Here is a 21,566-nt window from a genome sequence, read left to right as displayed (position 1 = left end):
AAAGTTGTAACAAAGTGACTCTGAACAAAACATTTAGGCCTCATGTCCATGGGGACAGATCCGCAGCGGGTCACAGCACACGTGATCGGCGCCCCATAGGGATGCTTTGGACACCCACAGGTAGTTAAATACCTGCGGATGTCATTTTCCCCTGAGGTGTGGATTGTGTGTGCGGGAAAACACCCACAGCACGCTCCATTTAGGTGCGGGTCTCCCGCAGGGACGGCTCCAGCAGGCTTCTATTGAAGCCTATGGAAGCCGTCTGGATCCGCGGCACACCCGCAGCTGAATTCCTGCTCTCTGGCATGGGAGCGCAGGAGAGCAGGAGTTCAAAAAAAAAAAGTGCACTGCGCGTACGCGCGGCATGCTGCCGGCGATGCCGGGCACATCGGCCAGGTCGAAGAAAGAAGATCTGGCCACGACGGAGGGAAGATCCACAGCGTCCGGACAGATAAGTAAATCTTCTTTTTAGGTCTCATGTCCACGGGAAAGGAGGGACCCGCTGCGTGAAGAATCCGCGGCGGGCCTGATTTTCTCCGTGGACATGAGGCCTAACATTTTGCGTCCATGGCCAGGAAATTCCCTGAATTTCAATCTGATTGAAAACAAGTGGTCAATCCTCAAAATGCAGGTTAACAAAACAGACACACAGAAATTGTGCTGATCTCCAAGCACCGATTAGGCAAGAGTGGCTCGCCCAGAAGCAAATATCCGGCTTGCCTGCTGGGTGAATTGCATAATTCATGAAAAGGGAAGAGTCAAGATTGTAAATATTGAGGTCTTTGCCTAAATTTGTCCAAAAAAAATAAAAAAAATTAAAAACTTATGAAATGCTAAGAATTGTACTTCAGTATACAGTAGAAAACTACTAAAAGAGCTAAAAACACCGAAGCAGCAAACTTTGTGAAAAACGAATTGTGTGTCAAAACCTTTGGCCACAACTGTATTTCATATACTGCTTTTGTGTGTACTCATTTTAACAGCTGAAGCCGACAGAGGCTGAAGAATAATGGAAACATTGCTTATTTGATGGCTAGGAATAAATCTGCCCTAATGTATTTCTGTGTCATTGAAGTGTTTGTCCTACTCTTACCACTAATGGAAAGGATAGGTGGCAGATACTAAAGAGGAGGACATGCAGTGATGGGTCTGTGTCACACGTAACATTTATGTCCTGTCTGACCCGATAACAGCTGCCTCCTTCAGGCTTCAGCGAAGTTCATGTCCCCCATGCTGCAACCAGAGAGGGAGATGAACAGTTATAAATCGCTGTGACAGAAAGCTTATGGCCATGTGAACCTCACATTCAGCTTCTCATGCACCGATGAAACAGCTCAGTGTTGGGTAGGGAGAATGTGGAGGCCAAGGACGGCCGCACAGTTCTCTCCAGGGGTGCTATCCGCTCATCAGGAAGCGGTCACAGGGTCTGGCGTTGCTGGGCTCCCCTAACTGCAGGCAAAGGGAATGGTTAGCAAGAGATTTGTCCTGCTAACAAAAAGTGCATCTTATAGTTCGAAAATACAAAGTTCTTGGTGTACTTGTCACGTCCTATGAGCAACATACACAAAGTTATGGGGCTTGTAGGATGGGGGCTGCGAAGTCCAGAGGTGTGTTTTCTGTCCTTACCCAGCACCCCATTCCTTTGATGTCCATCTGCTCCATCATCGGACTCATTCGTTCATTCACTGAGCAAACGCTGTGTAAGCTGCAAACACAGAATGCAGAGATGAGCCCGATGCAAGGACTAAGTGGCTGTCTCCCTGGCGGACAAAGAAGGAACTGGGAAGGCATGCAAGTATAGAAAACACACCCCTGTACTAGGAGCCAATGAGTTCATGGTGCTTCTAGAACCTGACAGGTTCCCTTTAACGACAGACGTTTAATGCATTTGTGATGGCCATTCAGAGGACTACTTCTGTGAAACGCAGACCATGTTGTACAGTCTTGATGCCCGGGCAATTTATAACAGCCGTGAACATGAGGGCAATTGTTTAATCCCTTCGATTCCATGGTCAATAGCAAGAGTGGCATCTAAAATGTGTTTGTCAGTGGTAAGAAGCTCCTCCTATCTGACCATCAGCACCACTTGACTCAATTGTGAGGCATTGATGGGTTAACATGGCTATCAGGGATCTATAAAAAAAAGCCCCCCCACTTCTAGCATGTGGAGCTCATGTCTACCAGGTCAGCGTGACAAGCAATAACACTTAATAATGTTTTTGAATACTAAGTATTGGTCACTGCTGCAAGTCCCCAAAGGGGACAAAAGTAAGACTTAATTTTTGTAAGAAAGTTCACTATATGAAAACACATTTGTGCCGAGCCCTGGAATAAGACTGGATCCGCACGGGCTACATAATCTCGCTACAAAACATCGCTCATGTGGAAGAACCCATTGGAAACCATGGGCTTCACATTGTAGCCATGATTTTGTGGCGAGATTTTGTAGCCCGTGCGGATGCAGCCTAACGCTCACGCACCATTTTCATCCAAACTTAAAAAGTGAACAAAATAAATGTTAACCCCTTAGTGAGCAGTCCAAATTGTGGAGATCAGAAATGTGTCACTTTAATATAGGATAACTTCGTAAAGTTTTTGCACATCTAGGTAATTCTGACATTGTTTTTTTGCTACATATGTGTAGTTCATTTAGGTAGAAAAAAAAATAGACCGATAGAATTTGTGTGCATTTATTAAAAGCACCAAAATTGTGAAAATTTAGAGAAAAAAAAATTGTCTTTTTTTCACATTTTCAATTGCAGTATGTTAAATATGTGCAAACGCACTGAACAAATTTTTGATAAGATATATATTTCCATCTGTTTACTTTATTCTGGAAGCACATTTGAAAAACTTTAGGTTTTCTTTTTGTTTTGTTTTTTTGAAACCATTTAGGAGATGTACAAATTTAACATTAATTATAAAAATTTTGAAAAGCATTTTGTTTTCCTACACCCATGGTGGCAAACCAATGGCACGCAGAGCTCTCTCTGCTGGCATTCATGCCGAAGGCTGCTCACCATGATGGCGATTACCAGCTGGGGTGCTGCAGCTCCCCGGCCGGTAATCGCTCAGCGCCGCTGATCCCTGATTAAGGTTTAAAACAGATATATCAAAATATCAATATATCGCTAATGCTTTGGCGATGCTTTTCATCGATATTGTTATGTCCGATATATCGGTAACATCGATAGTTTAAGGCAATATAATATTGATTTTTGTAAAGCAGAACCGTGTCTTGTGGTCTAGTGACCATATCCTCTTTCTTTACATTCTGCCCTTTCCTTTGTGTTGTACAGGATGTAGTTTTGCTCGCGGCACTAATGAACTTATAAACAAGTTCTAGAAACTTTTGGAAAGTGTTAAGGGACTCTTTGTCACCAATAAGGTCTGCTCCAGGCAAAACGACTCTCAGAAACAGTGCGGTCTTCGGCCCCTTTTCCACATGCGTTTGTTCATCGCGTTAGATGTAGGCTCTGAACGCTTGCATCTAACGCCATGGCTGTAGGCAATGCTTTCTAAATGAAAGATGGAGGGCTGCGCTGAATGCATGAAGGTCGTGTCCAGAAAAGGAGACGCGACATGTCTTGTGATCAGCGTCTAACGCGAACGCAGTGCCCATAGAAAAGATAGGAGAGCCATCTAACGCAATTACAATTGTGTTTGGGGCACTGCGTTCGCGTTACCAGGCCCTGCATTGTTTACAAGTTGCCATGGAGACCATTGGTCCCTCAGCAGCAACTTGAAAACATGCAGGGCACGCAGCCCCACAAACACACAGAGATCATGTGTGTCAGAACCAGCATCCTTGTAGCTGGCAGGACCTTGTTTCAGTGTGTTTGTTGGCTCATTAGATAACGTTTATTGGCGCCAATGATAAAAAACTTCTCTTCATATACCATATATATATATATATATATATTTTAATTCTAGGTTTCATCTGTAATTTTTTATTTTCATTTATAGCTTTAATATATTTAATGATGTTATTAATAGTTAGAAGTTAATAAAAAATTCAACACTTTAAAGTTCTAGAAGAAAACTATAATTTTTGTTCTTGATTGTGTTGCTTTATTAACCCTAGACCTGTTTTATTTTTATACAGCATTTAAAAAAGTCGATCTATCGAAATATCGATAGTTTTCCACCAATACTTTACAATAATCGATAGTAGCGACTATCGTTGAACAAACTATCGACTATCGATATTTTTGTGTCGATGTCCCAACCCTATCCCTGATGCACACATCAGTGTGTGCACCCGGGATCCTCCTCCCCTCACAGCTCCTTCTTAGTTCCGAGGGCAAGGAGAAGGGAGGAAGCGTTCCAGGCGCACACACGGCCGTCAGTGCGTGCCCCTGGGATAAGCGCTGAGAAGGGGATGAGCGCCGCTGACTACACAGAGGAGGTAAGTATATGGGTTGGGGGGCTATTACTGGGGCTACTGAGGGGGTTAATATTACTACTGGGGCTAATGAAGGGCTTTATATTACTACTGGGGCTACTGTGGGGGTAATTACTACTGTCGGGGTCACTCCCTACTGGGGCCACTGTAGGGGTTAATATTACTACTGTGGGGATCACTATCCCTACTGGGGCCACTGTGCAAGTAGCAGCATACCTCAAGCCTCATTGCACACTTGTACAGGGAAAAAAAAAATTGACTCCCTAAAAATAGTCCCCTCAACTACCTTTTTTTGTTTTTGAATTTCCCTAAATCTTAGTTAAAAATAATAATGTCAACTGTGTGGAAGTTCTCAAAAGAGGGGTAATTACAGAGGCGCGGCTAGGTCACATGGGGCAATAAAACCGGGTATCCCTCCTCCTCTCATGCTTGCTGCAAACCCAACAATTTTTTATTTACAGATAGTCCCCGACTTGCGAACATTCGACTTACGAATTTCGCTAGATACGAACTATCTGTACAGCACAGTATGATGTAATGCTATGGCATTACATCATACTGTGCAGGGACCGGACAAGCTTCTATCAAGCCTGACAGAAGCCTGTCCGGTCAGATCGCGGTTGCTAGGCAGCCGGGGGCCTTCTGAAAGGCCCTAGGGCTGTCTATGCAGAGCGCCTATCAAGCCGTGCGCTTGATGGGCACTCTGCATAGACAGCCCTGGGGCCTTTCAGGAGGTCCCTGGCTGCCTAGCAACCGCACAGCGTCCCGCGATCTCATCGTGGGACGCTGTACGGGCCCCCTGAACGTCGGGTGCAGCGGGCACCCGGCGGCAGCAGTTCCGACGAGCCGCGCCGCTCGGCGGAACTGTTAACACTCTAAATACCGCTGTCAGAGCGGTATTTAAAGTGTTAACAGTTCTGACAAGCGGCGCGGCTCGTCGGAACTGCTGCCGCCGGGTGCCCGCTGTAAGAACAGCCGGCAACCGACGTTGTATGGAGCGGGATCCACCCGCTCCATACCATTTGTTGGACTTGCGAACAAAACGGACTTGCGAACGGGCTCCCTGAACGGAACCTGTTCGCAAGTCGGGGACCACCTGTATTTTTTTTTTTTGGGGGGGGGGGGGGTTCTTGACCTTAGTGGCAGGGATGGGGTGTAGAAAGTGGCGTTATCTGAGGCTTCATAAACTTGCTGAGGTGCGGTGGTCTCACACACAAAGCGCTTAGAAAGCTGCTCCTGGAACTGCAGAAAGGCAAGTGTTCCCGGGGCTTCTAGTAAATTATGTGTTACAGGTAGCGATCTCAATAACGCCGGGCTCACACAGCCATATGCTGAATCCGCTTGTGGAGGCCATAGCAGGTCTTAGCTGTGAGCCTGGCTGTGGCTGTGGGTAAGTCTGCGTAATGTGCTGCGCATAACTGTGTACTTTCGCAGGTGGTCATGCACAGTACACATTTTTTTTTGTTTATAATTTCCGCACCGTCGCTTAGCGATGATGTGGGTACCTGTAGCCTTACACAATGTAATTGCGTATGGGCTGCAGGCATATCCGCAACCGTAGAGAACAATGGTCGTGGATATTCGGGGTAAAATAGAACATGCTGCTTTCTATTTCCTGTAAATGGATTACGTAATTCTGAACTACTAATGTGAGCAGAATTGTGTAATCCAATGCGTTTGATTGAGCCATGCATCACTGCGGATCAAACGCTTGCGAAATCCATAATCCCTATCCGGTCGTGTGAGACCGGCCTAAGGTAGGTTTGCCACCTTTTTATACCATTGAAAAAAAATTGATCACGTGACCAGGGACCGCTAAACGAGGCCTCTAATCACTGCTCCAGACTCTCTGCTACCTTTGGTAACCAGGAGCAGGGAGATTTTAAATTTCCTGGGCAATTCTTGCTTCTGTGCATGCGTCCTCAATTTTGCTGAAGGGAGGATGTGCAGAAGCCGAGAAAAAGTCAGTGTATAAAGATCTTGTTGGTGGACAAATCCAGGGGACTTCGGCAAGTAATTTCCTCTCCCCTCACAGATATGATCCCTGAGGGAAGAGTAAACTTTGAATTTCTTTTTAAAACTTTTTTCTACTTCTATATGGTTGCCGTTATCCATTGGAAGACAGCAATCACGTGACCGGGGGCCGCAGGTGACATCTCCTTGCTCTTGACTACCTTTGGTAGCTGGGAGATTTTAAATTTTTCGGGCTCTTGCGCCCGACAATTTGCGGGTAGCGCACATACGCAGAAGCTGGCATCAGGTCCTCGTAGGACCAGATCATCGTGGGACATTGCGGAGGCCAGAGGTAAATAGTTCCATCTCCCACCCCCCCCATGGATCTGATCTGTGAGGGAAGATTAAACTAATTTTTTTTAAAATTTTATGCGATTGCCGTTATCCATTGGATAACGGCGATCGTGTGACTGGGGCACCCCACTGTGGCCCCTATGACAGCTCCAGGCTCTTGGCTACCTCCGATACCTGGAAGCTGTCACACTCCCCAACTCTGGAGCTTTAGTCTACAGGGCCAGCGTGTTTTTACGGCTCTGTAGAATAATGCCCAGACCCCCAGGGTGTGATAACATGTATGGGTGGTCACTAAGAGGTTAATCAATAAATGAGAACTATAGTTAGATTGATAGACCACCACAAAAAAAAGTCACAACACTGGGAATGCGATAGTGAGAAGACCAAAAGAGGGTCTTATTCCTTACTCTGATCTGCATAACTTCGGGCTTTCGTCTCCATGTTCTTCGTTTGACCTTCCATATTTAGCAAGTTGATTTTAAAAAGTTTTCTTTCCTGTTCGATACCGTCTTCCATTTCCATGCATCTCTGAAAAGGAAGACCAATAGAAATACAATGAAATGACAGAAGGAAAAAAATATTGGTGGACCACTGAAAGAGAAAATTTCAAGATAACCCATTCTTCCTCAAGGTGTTTTGTTTCCATCACTATCCAAAACTAACCTGGATAAAGCTGAATTTCTAAATATAAAACATTTAGGAGTTTACGTGAAGTTTCATGTAAAGTAAGATTCCTGGACATTTGAATATTGATGAAGTTAGGACTCGTTGACGTACATCTCATACTCATAGTTTGTTTTTTTTCTGATCTGGCTAATTATTAAAAAGAAAAAAAAACACGTCAGAAGAAAAAGGGATGACAAAATTAACCCCGATAATTAATTGGGTCAGTGTTGTGATTGGCAGCACTACTTTTTTTTGCCAGATGTTGTCTTGAAAGCCGCAATCTGTATACTTACATTCTAGTGGCCAACATTTAGTGCAGCTACAACATAAATTCTCTACTTTAACCCTTTCCAATCCACTGTCTGACATCTAAAGACATTCTGATTGAAGACTGTACAGCTCCGATGTCTGAAGACGTCCGTCAGGGTATTCTTACTGTATATTACTGGCCACTCTGTTGTTTGGGGGCTTCTCCAGCATGTCCCATACCGCAGTACTGGCTCTAGCCAGCAGATGGCGCCATTGTATAATGGCAGAAAGAGAAATCCCCCTAGGAAACCCTGAATCCAAAATTGGATTGCAAAGGGTTAATGGCAGACAACTTCATCTTCTAATTGCAGTTAAATACTTCAGTAATGTCTCTTTTAGGAAAAGTAATTGTACATCATCGGTACAAAGGATACTGGGAACTTGCTGGTGCGTCCTGGTGGCAACTTTGATGTCCAGAAACCTCCGTCTTAAATCAACAGACCATGCTATTCTTTCCAGCACAAAATACCAGAAATGAAGAGAAATCTTCCAAAATGAGACTTAGGCTGGGTTCACACGGCATGTAATTGCCCCAAAATTTCCATGTGGACTTTCTGCACAGAAATCCCGACTGCGACTTTAATCCCGGGATTTGCCAGCAAAGTGGATGAGATTTCCAAGAATGTTATCCACACACTTTGGCCAAACCGCTGCAGCTAAGCCGCGCTGAAATTGACATGCAGCGTGGAATTCAAAGATGCGGCATGTCAATTCTTTCCCTGTTTCCGTGGCGGCCTCTCTCCTCTCTATGGGGAGATAGCCACAGCGGAATGCAGGCGGCGAAGCCCATGGGCTTTGAAGCAGCATTTCTCCCGTGGGTATTTCCATGCGGTCATTCTGCGAGATTTCAGTCCTGTGTGAACCCAGCCTTACTCCTCTCTATTTCAGCAGCTTTCCAGAATGGCAGGGATATCTTCAGCTGAGAGATGCTCGCCTGATCTGAAACAAGGTATTTACTCTTCTTTTCCCCCTAGTTTAGCCTCCACAAGAAGGTTCTCTGGTCAAAGAGCCTGGACCAGGAAGGTTGCCAACCCCTTCTGGTCATGTGCGTATTGATGTGCGGACATGAACAGGGGGGAGGAGGGCAGCCCTCAGTCACATGTCTCACCAAATAGGATATAATAAAAGAGTCTCCAGTTTGGAGCCTAATTGAAAACCTCCAGTGTGTAATGAAAAAAAGCAATGGTCACTAAACATCAAGAAGTTGGGAATGTCCGGCACGGGTGACTGATCTGAAACATTACAGTGGATAGACTGAAGAAAAAAAAAAAACTTTAGCACCGTGTTAAGGCCCATTTACACACAACGATAATCGCTCAAAAGATGTCGCTCAAGCAACTCTCGAGCGATCATCGTTGTGTCATTTACAGCGCAAGATGATCGCTCAAGATGAGCAATCACCTTGCACTGCCAGCGGAGGGTGCAGAAGACAAGCAGGGTGTCCCCGCTGTCTTCTGCATACAGCTGTTCCCCCACTCCGAGCACCTGGCTGTTACAGCCGAGCGCTCCCAGCGGAGGATGCAGAAGACAAGCGGGGTTTCCCCGCTTGTCTTCTGCATACAGCCGGTTTCTGCACAGAGCGCCCGGCTGTTTTACAGCCGAGCGCTCTGTGCCGGGTATGAAAAACAGAGCTGGACCACTCTGTTCTTCATACCGAGCTTGTTATCAGGGAGCGAGATACAGCTGAAACAATAGTATCAGCTGTATCCCCCTGTGAATCCCTGATAAGGATCATCGTTGTCTTTCAGCATGCTGAAAGACAACGATGAGCGATGGTTTAATGAAAACTGCATGATGTCAGTACAGTTACACACAACGATTATCGCTCAAAAGACGGCTTTTGAGCAAATTGTGAGCGATAATCGTTGTGTGTAAATGGGCCTTTAGCCAGTAGAGCCAAATGTGATTGTTCCCAGCAAGAGAAACCACATAATCTTGTAGATACGATACCCTTTAAGGTTAGCCATTAACAGGTATCATATCTACAAGGTTACGTGGCTTCTCTTGCTGGGAACAATCACAGTGGATAGACTAGCACTCTGTAGTCACATCTAAAAGTCTTTCACAAGGTGAACAATAAACAGATAATCTAGGAGTCAAACAAGAAACTAAGCAGCAGCAGCGCTAAACCTAGGCATCCAGGTACAGACGTGCAGCTAAATAAACACAAGGCCATAAGGTTACAAAAATTGCAGCATTTTGTGTAACCTCCGTTAGTAAATAAGATTCAATATCAGCAAAACTGCTCAATTTCAAGTAAACGGAATATGAAGCATTAATTTGATCTTCAAAAGGAAAATAAATTGTGGTTGTGTCATTGCATCCTTATAAATTAACACTCATATTATTCAAACTTTTGACTACAGTAATGATGAGGTAACCTTCATGCGTACTTTATATAAAATGTGAGCACAGGCACTGAAGACTAAGTCTAAGAAGCTTACAGTGTCCCAGTTTATCACAGGTGATTCCGTAAATGGATTAGAAAACAATTAACCGACGCTTGTTCCACCTGTGGAAACTCTAAAGGCCCCTTTAGACACAACGATTCTCGCTCAAAATTCACTCAAAAGCCATCTTTTGAGCGATAACCGTTGCGTGTAAATGTGCTCATCTTTCAGTTTTTTTTGTCGAACAATGGATGTCAGTTCGGCTTGAAAACCGTAGTTCAACAGGACAGCTGATGGGCAGGACCGCACACTGTGCTCTGCCCAGGGAGAGCTGATAACTGCTGATTGCATGGTCTCACCTGTTCTCAACTGTTAGCCCCGCTGGAAGGACAAAGAATTTGGCATTAGTACTAATTAGTAGATTATGCAAAATGATCGCTCAAAAGCCATCTTTTGAGCGATCATCTTTCTGTCTAAATGCACCTTAAAGTTGGCCATACACATTTTAGATAGAGCCAATCACCACCTCAGTGAACTCCTCCCTTCCCCACATACAATGGCCCCAGTGGAGAGTGCATGTGTTCTGCATAAAGAGAGAGAAACAGGCTGTTCGGCAATGTGGTGTGGAATCCATGTAATGTCGAGTTGGCTAGAGGGGGTTCTACACAATATGAGTTCCAGTTCGATGACTTGACAGGTCTTTATAGCTCATTAGGGAGAGGTGCAGAACAGCCACTGTGGGCGACAGCCATTCAAATATTTAAATACATACCTAAAATACTTGTTCCACTGTAAATGTAGAAGTAAAACTAACTTTAAAATTCCCCAAAGACCCATGTGCTTTCCTCTCAATCAGAGATAGCCACCCGGATGCCAGATGAGACACAGCAACATTTCATGTCTTTCAAAGTTTTACCAATCTTCAGATGTGACGCCTAGGGGCCCTCGGCCACTGCGACGCCTAGGGGCCCTCGGCCACTGCGACGCCTAGGGGCCCTCGGCCACTGCGACGCCTAGGGGCCCTCGGCCACTGCGACGCCTAGGGGCCCTCGGCCACTGCGACGCCTAGGGGCCCTCGGCCACTGCGACGCCTAGGGGCCCTCGGCCACTGCGACGCCTAGGGGCCCTCGGCCACTGCGACGCCTAGGGGCCCTCGGCCACTGCGACGCCTAGGGGCCCTCGGCCACTGCGACGCCTAGGGGCCATCGGCCACTGCGACGCCTAGGGGCCCTCGGCCACTGCGATTTTATCTCCAGAAGAATGGATTGCTCCTTCACACGGACATATGCACATTTGTGCGCGCCTCTGCGCTACGTCTTTATGGAACCATTTTTTTTTGCATGCGCATCAGCGTATTTTTCTGTACTTTTCCTGCCTACATATTCATTTGTGCGCGGTAAACAGGTTGCACTGCTTGAAATGGCTACTTCAGTCTGGATGTATCCTTTTTCCAGCAGAATTGAGCAGTGTTTCACTAGTGCACATTGTTGTGGATTACGCACGTGGATTTGCCTATTGAAAAGGGGCTAAATCCCATGTGCATCTACAGGTACACGTGTGCATAGCCACAGCAGGAATCCAAGTTCAATTCCACCGTGTGAGCTTCTCTTATAGGTTTTTTTTTACCTCAGCTGTGTAAGAAATGAAAGCTGAGCTCTAGCAACCAATCACAGCTTTTATTTTACCTAAGCAGTAGAGATGAGCGAGCACGCTCGGATAAGGCAGTTACGCAAGCGAGCATCACTCTTCTCGAGTAACTGCATTCTCATCTGAGCAGGCTCGGGGAGGGGGCGGCGGAGAGAGATCTCCCCCCCCCCCCCCCCTGCGCCTCCCGAACCTGCTTGGACGAGAATGCAGTTACTCGAGAAGAGTGATGCTCGCTTGAGTAACTGCCTTATCCGAGCATGCTCGCTCATCTCTAGTAAGCAGTATAAAAAAATACCAACCAATCACAGCGCCACTTTTATTTTACCTCAGCAGTATAAGAAATACCAACCAATCACAGCACAGCTTTTATTTTACCTCAGCAGTATAAGAAATACCAACCAATCACAGCACAGCTTTTATTTTACCTCAGCAGTATAAGCCTCCCTCACACAGATGTTGGGCAAAGTGCCGCGATTTCAATTGCTACGCTTTGCCATGATTGTACTTTCACTTTTGTCCGCAGCTCCCTGCCGCCGACAGTAGAATTAAAGATACCTCATGATGCTTCAGGCGTGCTAAAAGTCAAACCTAAAACAGACTGCACTCGAAAATTTCCAGCACCACGATCGAGCGGCCCTCCGAGAGGCTCCATTGAAAACAATGGGAGCTTTAGACAGCGATTAGCGCTGCGTGGAAACGCCCCACTAATAGTGCTTAAAAGCGTCTGTGTGAGGGAGGCGGAGGGCACTCTCACACAAGCCTTGTTTTCTTTGTTTAAGGCCTAACTGCTGTCGGAAGCTCCCATTGTTTTTAATGGAGCCTCTCACACAGCCGTTCGATCACGGTACTTTCCAGCGCCACGATTTTCGAGCGTTTAGCAAATGTCAATGATGAGGAGTGCTAAAAGCCGAATTTTACCTCAGCAATATAACAAAATGGAAGCTGAGCTGTGATTGGTTGTATCGCCAACAAAAATCACAGGGAAAGTCGGCGAGTTTCCGATTTATAATTACGCCCGTATTCGTTGCCTGGTGCTGAAGAACGCTCACAGAAAATGTCACTCGAGTCGTAACAGAACCGGGGACTTGTATACATTTACTATAGAAGATTAGCGATGCTATTTTTTGGTAGACATGATGCTCACACATCAGTACTGAAGAACATGGTAGGGTTTCCCACGGCAACAATTCAGATCCCAGCTTTCTTATTTTCTGAGCTGGTTTCAAAATAAAAGAAGTGATCTGATTGGTTGTTGTGGGAAAACACTGTGTTAGAACGGTAAGGCTGGGTTCACACGGGGCGTATTCCCGCCGGAAATCCCACCGTCTGGCCGCAGCAAAAAGCGCGAGACTTCCGCCGGGAGAACCACCGCGTAAAAACCCGCGGCGGCTTTGAAACGGCCCGGCCGCTCGCCCTTCCGCTGCGGCCGGCGCTCCCATAGGAGGAGAGCGTGGCCGCAGCGGAAAGAAAAAATAAATAGACATGCTGCATTTTCTAAAGCCGTAGCTGCGGTTGCCGCAGCCGCGGTTCCAGCCTGACTTACCGCAGCGGATTGGCCGTCCCGTGTGGACGAGATTTCTGAGAAATCTCGTCCACATGGCTGGCTAAACCCGAGATTAGCGGCCGCAGGCAGATTTGCCGCGGCGGAATTTCCGCGGCAAATCCGCCCTGTGTGAACCAAGCCTAAGGGTGGTTTCACACACGCAGCATTTTTTAATAGAGTTTTTCACAAGCCTTTTTCCTTTTTTGTCAGATATGAACTATAACTCATAAAATACACTGCGTACAATGCGTTTAGCGTTTTTTTTTTGTTTTTTTTAACAAGCATTTTCAAAAAGCATGTTAGTATCAAGGAGGTCTTTGGCTACATTCGCACGGGCGAGCGCGATATTGGGTTGAGAAACCCAGCCCGATGTCACTCTTGTCAATGTGCATTGTAACCACAGATGCAAGCGGTTTTTGCATCACTTCAGTGAAATTGCGATCCTTCGCCTCGTTTCCCCGCGCGTTGGACGATGAGCAATCGTTTCCCATTGATGTCAATGGGAAACATTGCACGGAATGCGGTGTGTTTGACTGTCCCATTTAAAACAACGGGTGATACATTCAGAGGACATGCAGTGATTCTTTACCTCACGGCATCGCTGTGAAGGAAAAAAAAAAAAGTTTTATATATATATATATATATATATATATATATATATATATATATATATACACACACACACACACATATACATACATACACACACATAATGCGTATGGAGTTCATATTCATGCAAGATTCACGCTTGTGTGGATGTAGCTTTGAGGCCTATAGCGCGATTTTCTCACGACAATGCTACACATCGCATATATGTAAAGCCCCTGCTTTCCTATAGGTTCGTTCACAATGGCTTTGATTGGTTCATTAAGCAGCCAATTAAAGTCAGCACTTCCTGGAGGTGGGGAATTTCCAATCCCCGGCCAGAAGACAAGCCAGGGAGCGGGTAGAAGATGCAGTGGAGACAGATAGTGCTTCTTAGGTGATGTGTTAATGGTTTTTTTCTACAACTAGGGCTTATTTCCAGGTTAGGGCTTATATTTCAAGCGCACCCCCAAAAATCCTCGCACATATGACTACAAAGTGACGTGTCTTCAATCGCCACGAGAAAACACTGCGATATCACACAGACCACCGATGAGCTATTGCGTCGCCTGTGTGAAACAGGCCTAAAGAGATTGTACTAAGTTTTAAATATATACTCCAACCACGGGATAGGGATAAGTGACAGTGGGGGTCAAACTGCTGGGCATCCGCAACAATCACGAAAGAGCGCTGCCACTGAACCACAGCTCCATTTTTATGGTAATGGTGGGAGGGGAGCACAGGATCTCCCCTCTTCTGACTGGTGGGGTATCTCAGTGGTGGTCGGACTCTCACTAATCAGACACCTATCCCTATCCCATTTAAGGTGGACATGTTTAAAACTTGGCATAATCCTTTTTGAGGGGTTTTTCTCATAATCGACATGTCCCCAGGATAGGAGAGAATAGCCTGATAACTGGGGACCACAGATGGGAGGAGCTTGAATGGAGCAGCGGTCGATCATATGCACTATTGCTCCATTGTATATCTACGGCACAGATGGAAGCAGCCAAGAACTATACTGAGCCGTCTCCATCAGTCCCATAGACTGAGCAACATCACAAATATTCAACTGCAGCTTCATGCAAACTCCATTAATGCACACAAGGGGTTTTGTGTTACAGTTCCTCACAAAATCTGTGTTTGTTGCCAGTGAATGGAAATATTCTAAATGTACTCTTTGATAAAAAAAATATTATTATTAATTATTATTGTTAATAATACGGACCCTAGAAGAAGTTGTCCTTTTACTGCAAAACTCGGCATGCAGTTACATCTCAGGCAGATATGCAAATGATCAGCGTTGTGGTGTGATTAGATCAATGCTATTGCCACCTGAGGCCCTAAAAGTGGTTCCCCCCTTGGCCTATAAAAAGGCTCTCAGAGGCTCCTTGTGTGTAATGGGCCTCTTTTTCCACTTGTGTAGATCTTGTTGACCACTAGACTCCTCTACGACACTATGAGAGATTTCACCCAGTTAACAGAGTTTGAGAGGGGACATTATTGGAGAGTGAGAAGCTGGATGGTCGTATCAACGAATTGCCGCCACCGGGACCGTTCTGACCAGACTGTTAGAAGGTGTTGGGACCAGTGGGATGCTTGAGGGCACTCGTCCAAGGTGATCGTCTCAGAACACCCTCGACAGACCACCAATAGAGAGGATCATCTGATCGTCCAACAAGCACAAGTAGCTCCAATTGTTTTGTTGTCTGCTATCCCCTCTGTGCCCTGCCCAGTTGCCAGATGTATCACCAATAGAACATGTATGGGACACCAACCATTCTTACCAGACTGTTAGAAGGTCTTGGGACCAGTGGGATGCGTGAGGGCACTCATCCAAGGTAACCGGCTCAGGGCACCCTCGACAAACCACGAGTAGAGAGGATTGTTCGACAAGTACAAGCAGCTCCAACTGTTTTGTTGTCCGCCATCCAGAGACAGGAGGCCTAATTGTTACAGGCTCTTTTTTCAGGCGCTTGTCTGAAGGACATTTGGTCTTACGGTACCCATTACATGTCCTGCCTTTGACATCCACCCACCATTGCCTCCGTTTGCTGTGGTGTCATGAACAACAAAACTGGACTGTTATGAAGTAGAAACAGGTTGTCTTCAGATGCGGATCCATGTTTAGTTTGGACACTGATGACGGGCGTGTTCACCTCAGTCCTGCCTTTGTACAGTACACTGTCTCCACTGCTGATGTTATGGTCTGGTGGGACGGGAAGGGAGGCATTACACATGACAGTTGGTCACCCCCCATAGTGGTAAGAGGGACAATGAAAACTCAGTGATATGTTCAGCCACATGTGTTGCCTCTCATGGCAGGGCTTCCAAGAGGCGTTTTCCAATAGCAAAGTGCCACAGAAATGCCACCACAACATTGCCACACTTCCATAGCCTGCCCAGACTGCAATAAAACATGTAAGGGACCATCTGGAACGCCAACTTCTACGGCCTGTGAGTTTCCAGGATCAAGAGGCTCAGTTACAGCAAGTGTCGACTGATATGCTGTAGGATACCATATGGAACCTGTATGCATCCATGCCTACCCGTATCACATCTTGTATCCAAGCTAGAGGTGGCCCAACAGGGTACAGGAGCCTCCTTTCAAGGGGCCAGTTCTCCGCAGTTTATCCTTTTGCTCTGATATTGTAATCACTTATATCAAGGTTACAATCACACAAGTTTCATTCTATTCTGAAAACTACTTCCAGACTCCTGTTTTTTTTTTTTCTACAATGAGTGTATATTAGGGGATTTACAGAGATTTGGATGAATTTCAAAAAGCGTTTTGACTACGTCCGCTGTAAGGAAATAACCTTTCATATACATTTCCAGTCCTGATAAAAACTGCTTCATGTGCAGGCAATTTCCTATTTCGGGTAGCGAGGCGATATGGTACCGTTCAGTGACCATGGTGGGTGACTAGCCATCGTGGCATAAGGCTTGGAATTCAGCAGGATGTGGAAGCGAACTTTCTCAATACTGTAAAGTAGATGTGATAGTTATTTTCTTACAGAAAGCACAGAATAGGGGTTTTCCAAAATTGTATGAATGTTATCCACCAAAAATGCCACTTGCATGTATACGAGTTATAGTGTTCCCACATGTGCGCAACTCACAATCCTTATACTACAGGGAACCCCCAAAAAAACATTTCCACTCCTGGGGAACCCCAATGCCATTACTACCCCAAAGAATCTTGGTGTAGGGGTAGGTAAAGCAAGTTTTAACTCTTAGGCCTCATGTCCACGGGCGGGTTGCATTCTGCATGTAGGGGCCTGCAGTGGGATTCCACACTGCCCACGGCCAAGGACCCTGCGTACCTGTGTGGCCAGGCAGTGGCATCCACGCAAACGTCTTTTCTGCTGGGACATCTGTACTGCAGATGGTCTGCACGGCTCGCTGTCAGACATGCGCAGTACAGATTCTGGACTGTAAGGCCGCTTTCACGTGAATGAGAAGATTGCAATGTGAGACGCACAAATCTCACATGAGTATAAACCTGAGTATATACATGAGCGATTTTTTCCCAAATTACACAGCAGTGCACGTAAAAAAATCACGGCATGTCCTATGTTTGGGAATTTCCTTGGAACAACTCGCCCATTGTTTTCAATGGGGCTGGCAAAAGAATCGCATGGCGTGTGATCTGCACACAAGTGCAATATGAGGTTTCCCATTGAAAACAATGGGAAACACTTACCGATCCTCCGATGCAGCTGAACACAAAAACACCTTGCACTCGCAGGGAAAAAATTATTATAATATATATCACGTTCCCGATAAGAGTGAGGCTACATTCACACAGGCAAGGGCGCTCTTTCTGGCATAAACCTCGCATGGCATTCGCGTGCACATTGGATGACGTGCGAGGCGTTTTACTGTCCCATTGAAAACAATGGACAATGCGTTCCAAGGAACGCGAATAGCTAGGACATGCCAGGACTTTTCAGCGTGGTGCGGAACAACATCGCTCATGCATATGACCAAATTCAAAAGATTGGGGGTTCATATTCGTGCGAGTTTTGTGAGGCTCGCAATCAAACTTGCGCAAGATTCTCGGCCGTGTGAACCTAAGGGTCAAGGTTTAGGGTAGATTGTCTGGCGCAGCATTATCTGTACTGCCTCAGGCTAGAATACCACATATAGTTTTTTGATGTGGATTCACAAAAAGGAAACATAAACTGAGGACTTCTACTGGGCAGGGCTCTTGCTGGAAAACCCAAACCGTCCTCAAGAGGTCCATTATTCTTGTCTGGTTCCCTATAAATGTAACGTAATTACCTCGTATACTACAAACCACGTCGGCTGCATATGCTGAAAACGGCTCCTCCAGCATCCAACACTTTTGTATACAAGATGGATATTGGCGAAGACCTCTGCTAAGGTGATGGCAGCAACCTCCCGCCATATTGTATCTTTGAGGGCGCTGACTATTGATGGCTTATAGCTGTACACACGGACGGGCCTTCAGTAAACTACGTGGCGTCAGCTCTGAGGATCTTGGTGGCCACTGGTTTTTCTTAGTGTGCTTTCACACCTGCGCCCGTGGTTCTGCTTTCCTGTTCCGTTTCAGGAGCCGAACAGCTATGTCGGAGGATGGAACGGGACAGCGCCGAACGGACCTCATTGACTAATGGGGTCTGTTTGGTTTCCACTCAGCTACCCGGCTTCTAGACTGAAAAAAAGCGCTGCATGCAGCGCTTTTTCCTCCGGTATTTTGAGCCAGATCTGCGGCGGAACCTCCAAGGGGGATGTGAATCTACCTTAAATTAATCAGTCACCCAAATAACTTACTATTCCCGTCACGTCTGCGTTACATGTGCGGCACGTTAAAGTAACCTTCCATTAATTGGTCTGTAATATTTGTAAATCCTGGATTTTATCGGTTCACTTTCTTCACCCTACGAATTTCCGAAATGCCTTTTAACATTGCCCAAATGAACCTGGTCACCAGTATTCACAAACAGCAAATGCTACTCAACGCAGAACGTGCTTGTGGAACACTGAGTCACATGATGCCCGTTTGGACCTCATGTGTCAACGTCATGGGTGCAGTCCACTGTGTTTGAGGTGCGATGGTTCAACCAACATTCATGATTGCAATCGGAGCATGATCAGAGTGTGGAAAACAGAGCAACCGGCACTGGAGGGAGGCAGAGTACTGCCAGCCGGGAGTGGGAGGGAGAGAGGCGACAGCAGTCCCTGCCCGCTACTACAGTCCTGGTTCCCATGCTCAGAGCACGATCAGAATGCAATGATGAACATGCCCTAAAATAAACTTTGTTGTCTATAGTAACTAATTGCACCTCAGCTTTAAATCCTCAAAGCGCTCTTGAAAAAAAGGAAAGCTGCTCTGCGATTGGTTGCTATGGGCAAAGCAAAAACTGTCTGTTGACCGTCCACAGCAACCAATCACAGAGCAGTTTTCAGTTTTTTTCAAGAGCTGCTATGCGGAATGAAAGATGAGCTGTGATTGGATGCTATGGGCAACAGACAGTTTTTCTTTTAGATAGCTTTCATAAATCTTTATTCATATCAATTTTCCTAGGGAACCGTACAAAAATTACTAAAACCCAGTTTAGACACAACGATTATGCTCAAAAGATGTCTTTTGAGCAATAATCGTTGTGTGCCTTTAGACGGCAAGGCGATCGCTCAAACGTTGAGCGATCACTTTGCGCTCCGAGCGGGGTATACAGAAGATAAGTGTGGCCGCTTGTCTTCTGCATCCAGCTGTTCTCTGCTCGGAGCGCTCCGAAAGGGGGATGCAGAAAACAAGCGGGGCCACTTGTCTTCTGCATCCAGCTGTTCTCTGCTCAGTGCGCCTGGCTGTTATACAGCCGAGCACTCTGAGCGGGCTATGCAGAACACAGCTGGACCGCTGTGTTCTTCATACCCTGGCTGTGCACGGAGCGCTCAGCTGGTATGCAGCCGAGTGCTTCGTGCTGAGTATGAAGAACAGAGCTGGACAGCTCTGTTCTTCATACCCCGCCTGTGTTCAGGGAGCAGGATACAGCTGAAACAATAGTATCAGCTGTATCCCGCTGTGAATCCCTGATAAGGCTCATCGTTGTCTTTTACGATGTCAGTGCAGTTAGACACAACGATTATCGCTTGAAAGATGGCATCTGAGCGATATATTGTGTGTCTAAATGGGCCTTAAGTCATCGAGGAACAGTTGGGTCTCCCCAGAGAGGGCCCCCCGGCACGCCTCCCCAGAGAGGGCCCCCCGGCACGCCTCCACAGAGAGGGCCGCCCGGCACGCCTCCACAGAGAGGGCCGCCCGGCACGCCTCCACAGAGAGGGCCGCCCGGCACGCCTCCTTCCCGCTGGATCCACTTCTGGCTTTGGCTCTAAACACCGCCACTAAAGACCAGCTTCACTCGAGGGTATTCCAGGTGCGTTGATGCGCACACAATACAGACGAGTAGCCCAAGCTCAACACAAAGACGAAATAGTCAGCGACAAGTGTGGTAAGTAACGTGGAGCTCCAGATACGCCATCTTACCTCTTCTGCCCGCTTGCGTCCATCCCGCTCCCTCTCATACTGGATCAGCAGCCTCTGCTTGTCTTCTCGCACCATCTCTAGCTGGTCCTCTTTCTCTCTGGCGCGGGCACACGTTGTCGCCAGGCTTTCAAGGACAGAGACCAAGAGGGGCATCAGGCCGGTAACGGCTTCCTGCCCGTAGGCGCCCACCAGTTTCTCTAGCTCGGTGTAAATGCTGCCCGCCATGTTGGTGACCATCTCATCGTAGACCTCCAGCGAGGTCCGGCTCTCCACCTCATCCCCGAATATCTCCTCTATCTTCTCATCCATAACTGAAGACTAGCGGGGGTCCCTACAGGCATGGCACACAGCTCTACCACCCACACATGGCATCTGTGCTAACAGGCAGGGTAAAGGGATTCTAAGCAGGACAATGGAGGAGTCTGCTGCAGAGTCTTTAAGAAGTGCAGCCCCGCACTGACTCTTCCTCCTCACTAAACTTACTTCCTCCCTATGATAACCGGCTCTTGTCACTCCCCAATGCCTCCATGGCACGGACGTCAGTGACCTACTGACTGACAGCCGTCTTGCCGTCCCCCGGGAGCCTGATGCCTGCCAGCAGCTGCCAATTACAGACCCCGCGGTATAACTTACAGGGAGCTGTAAGGACTGGAGCGATGAGGGGGCGGGGCTTCCGGGTGATTGACAGCAGCACTGAGCAATAAGCCCACTGAAATGAAAGGTGTCAGCCAATAGGATGTGTCGCCAGGTTGGACTAAGCAGCTTCCTGATCTTTGCAGTCTGAGAGGTGCTGGAAGGAAGAGACACCTTCTGGGGAGGTCATGTGACTGGCTGGTCATGTGAGTTTGGCGTCGGACACCTGAGAAGGAATCGCTGTGCTTCTGCTAACCTTTACTTGGGGCTGGCAGATGGATCCTGCAGCTGTTGTGCTGAAGGGATGGCCAGAAATAGGAACTGCATCAGCAGTGAGAAGTGTCTGAGAGCAGGACAGCTAGTGAATGACAGGAGGAACAGCAGAAGAGATGTTTCTGACAGGAGGAACAGCAGAGAAAGAGATGTGTCTGACAGCAGGACAGCCAGTGGCAGGAGGAACAGCAGAAGAGATGTGTCTGACAGGAGGACAGCTAGTGACAGGAGGAACAGCAGAAGAGATGTGTCTGACAGGAGGACAGCTAGTGACAGGAGGAACAGCAGAAGAGA

At 46.9% G+C, this 21,566-nt stretch overlaps 1 protein-coding gene across 1 annotated transcript in view; it reads right to left on the bottom strand.

Annotated features, from left to right (window-relative positions):
- LOC136632657 (C-Jun-amino-terminal kinase-interacting protein 4-like) overlaps positions 1–21,054 on the bottom strand; it is an 82,340-nt gene extending 61,286 nt beyond the window's left edge. Inside the window, exons 1-2 of the mRNA XM_066607699.1 lie at positions 20,367–21,054; positions 7,120–7,240 (exon numbers count right to left, since the gene is read on the bottom strand). Of these exons, the coding sequence (XP_066463796.1) occupies positions 7,120–7,240; positions 20,367–20,675 (430 nt within the window). The 5' untranslated portion in view covers positions 20,676–21,054. The remainder of the gene's footprint in view (positions 1–7,119; positions 7,241–20,366) is intronic.
- Positions 21,055–21,566: the final 512 nt, after the last annotated feature.

Source organism: Eleutherodactylus coqui, chromosome 6, assembly GCF_035609145.1.
Source record: "Eleutherodactylus coqui strain aEleCoq1 chromosome 6, aEleCoq1.hap1, whole genome shotgun sequence".
Lineage (NCBI taxonomy): Eukaryota > Metazoa > Chordata > Amphibia > Anura > Eleutherodactylidae > Eleutherodactylus > Eleutherodactylus coqui.
Note: the sequence above shows the minus strand (reverse complement) of the source record. Positions and strands in the feature narration are given on the sequence as shown.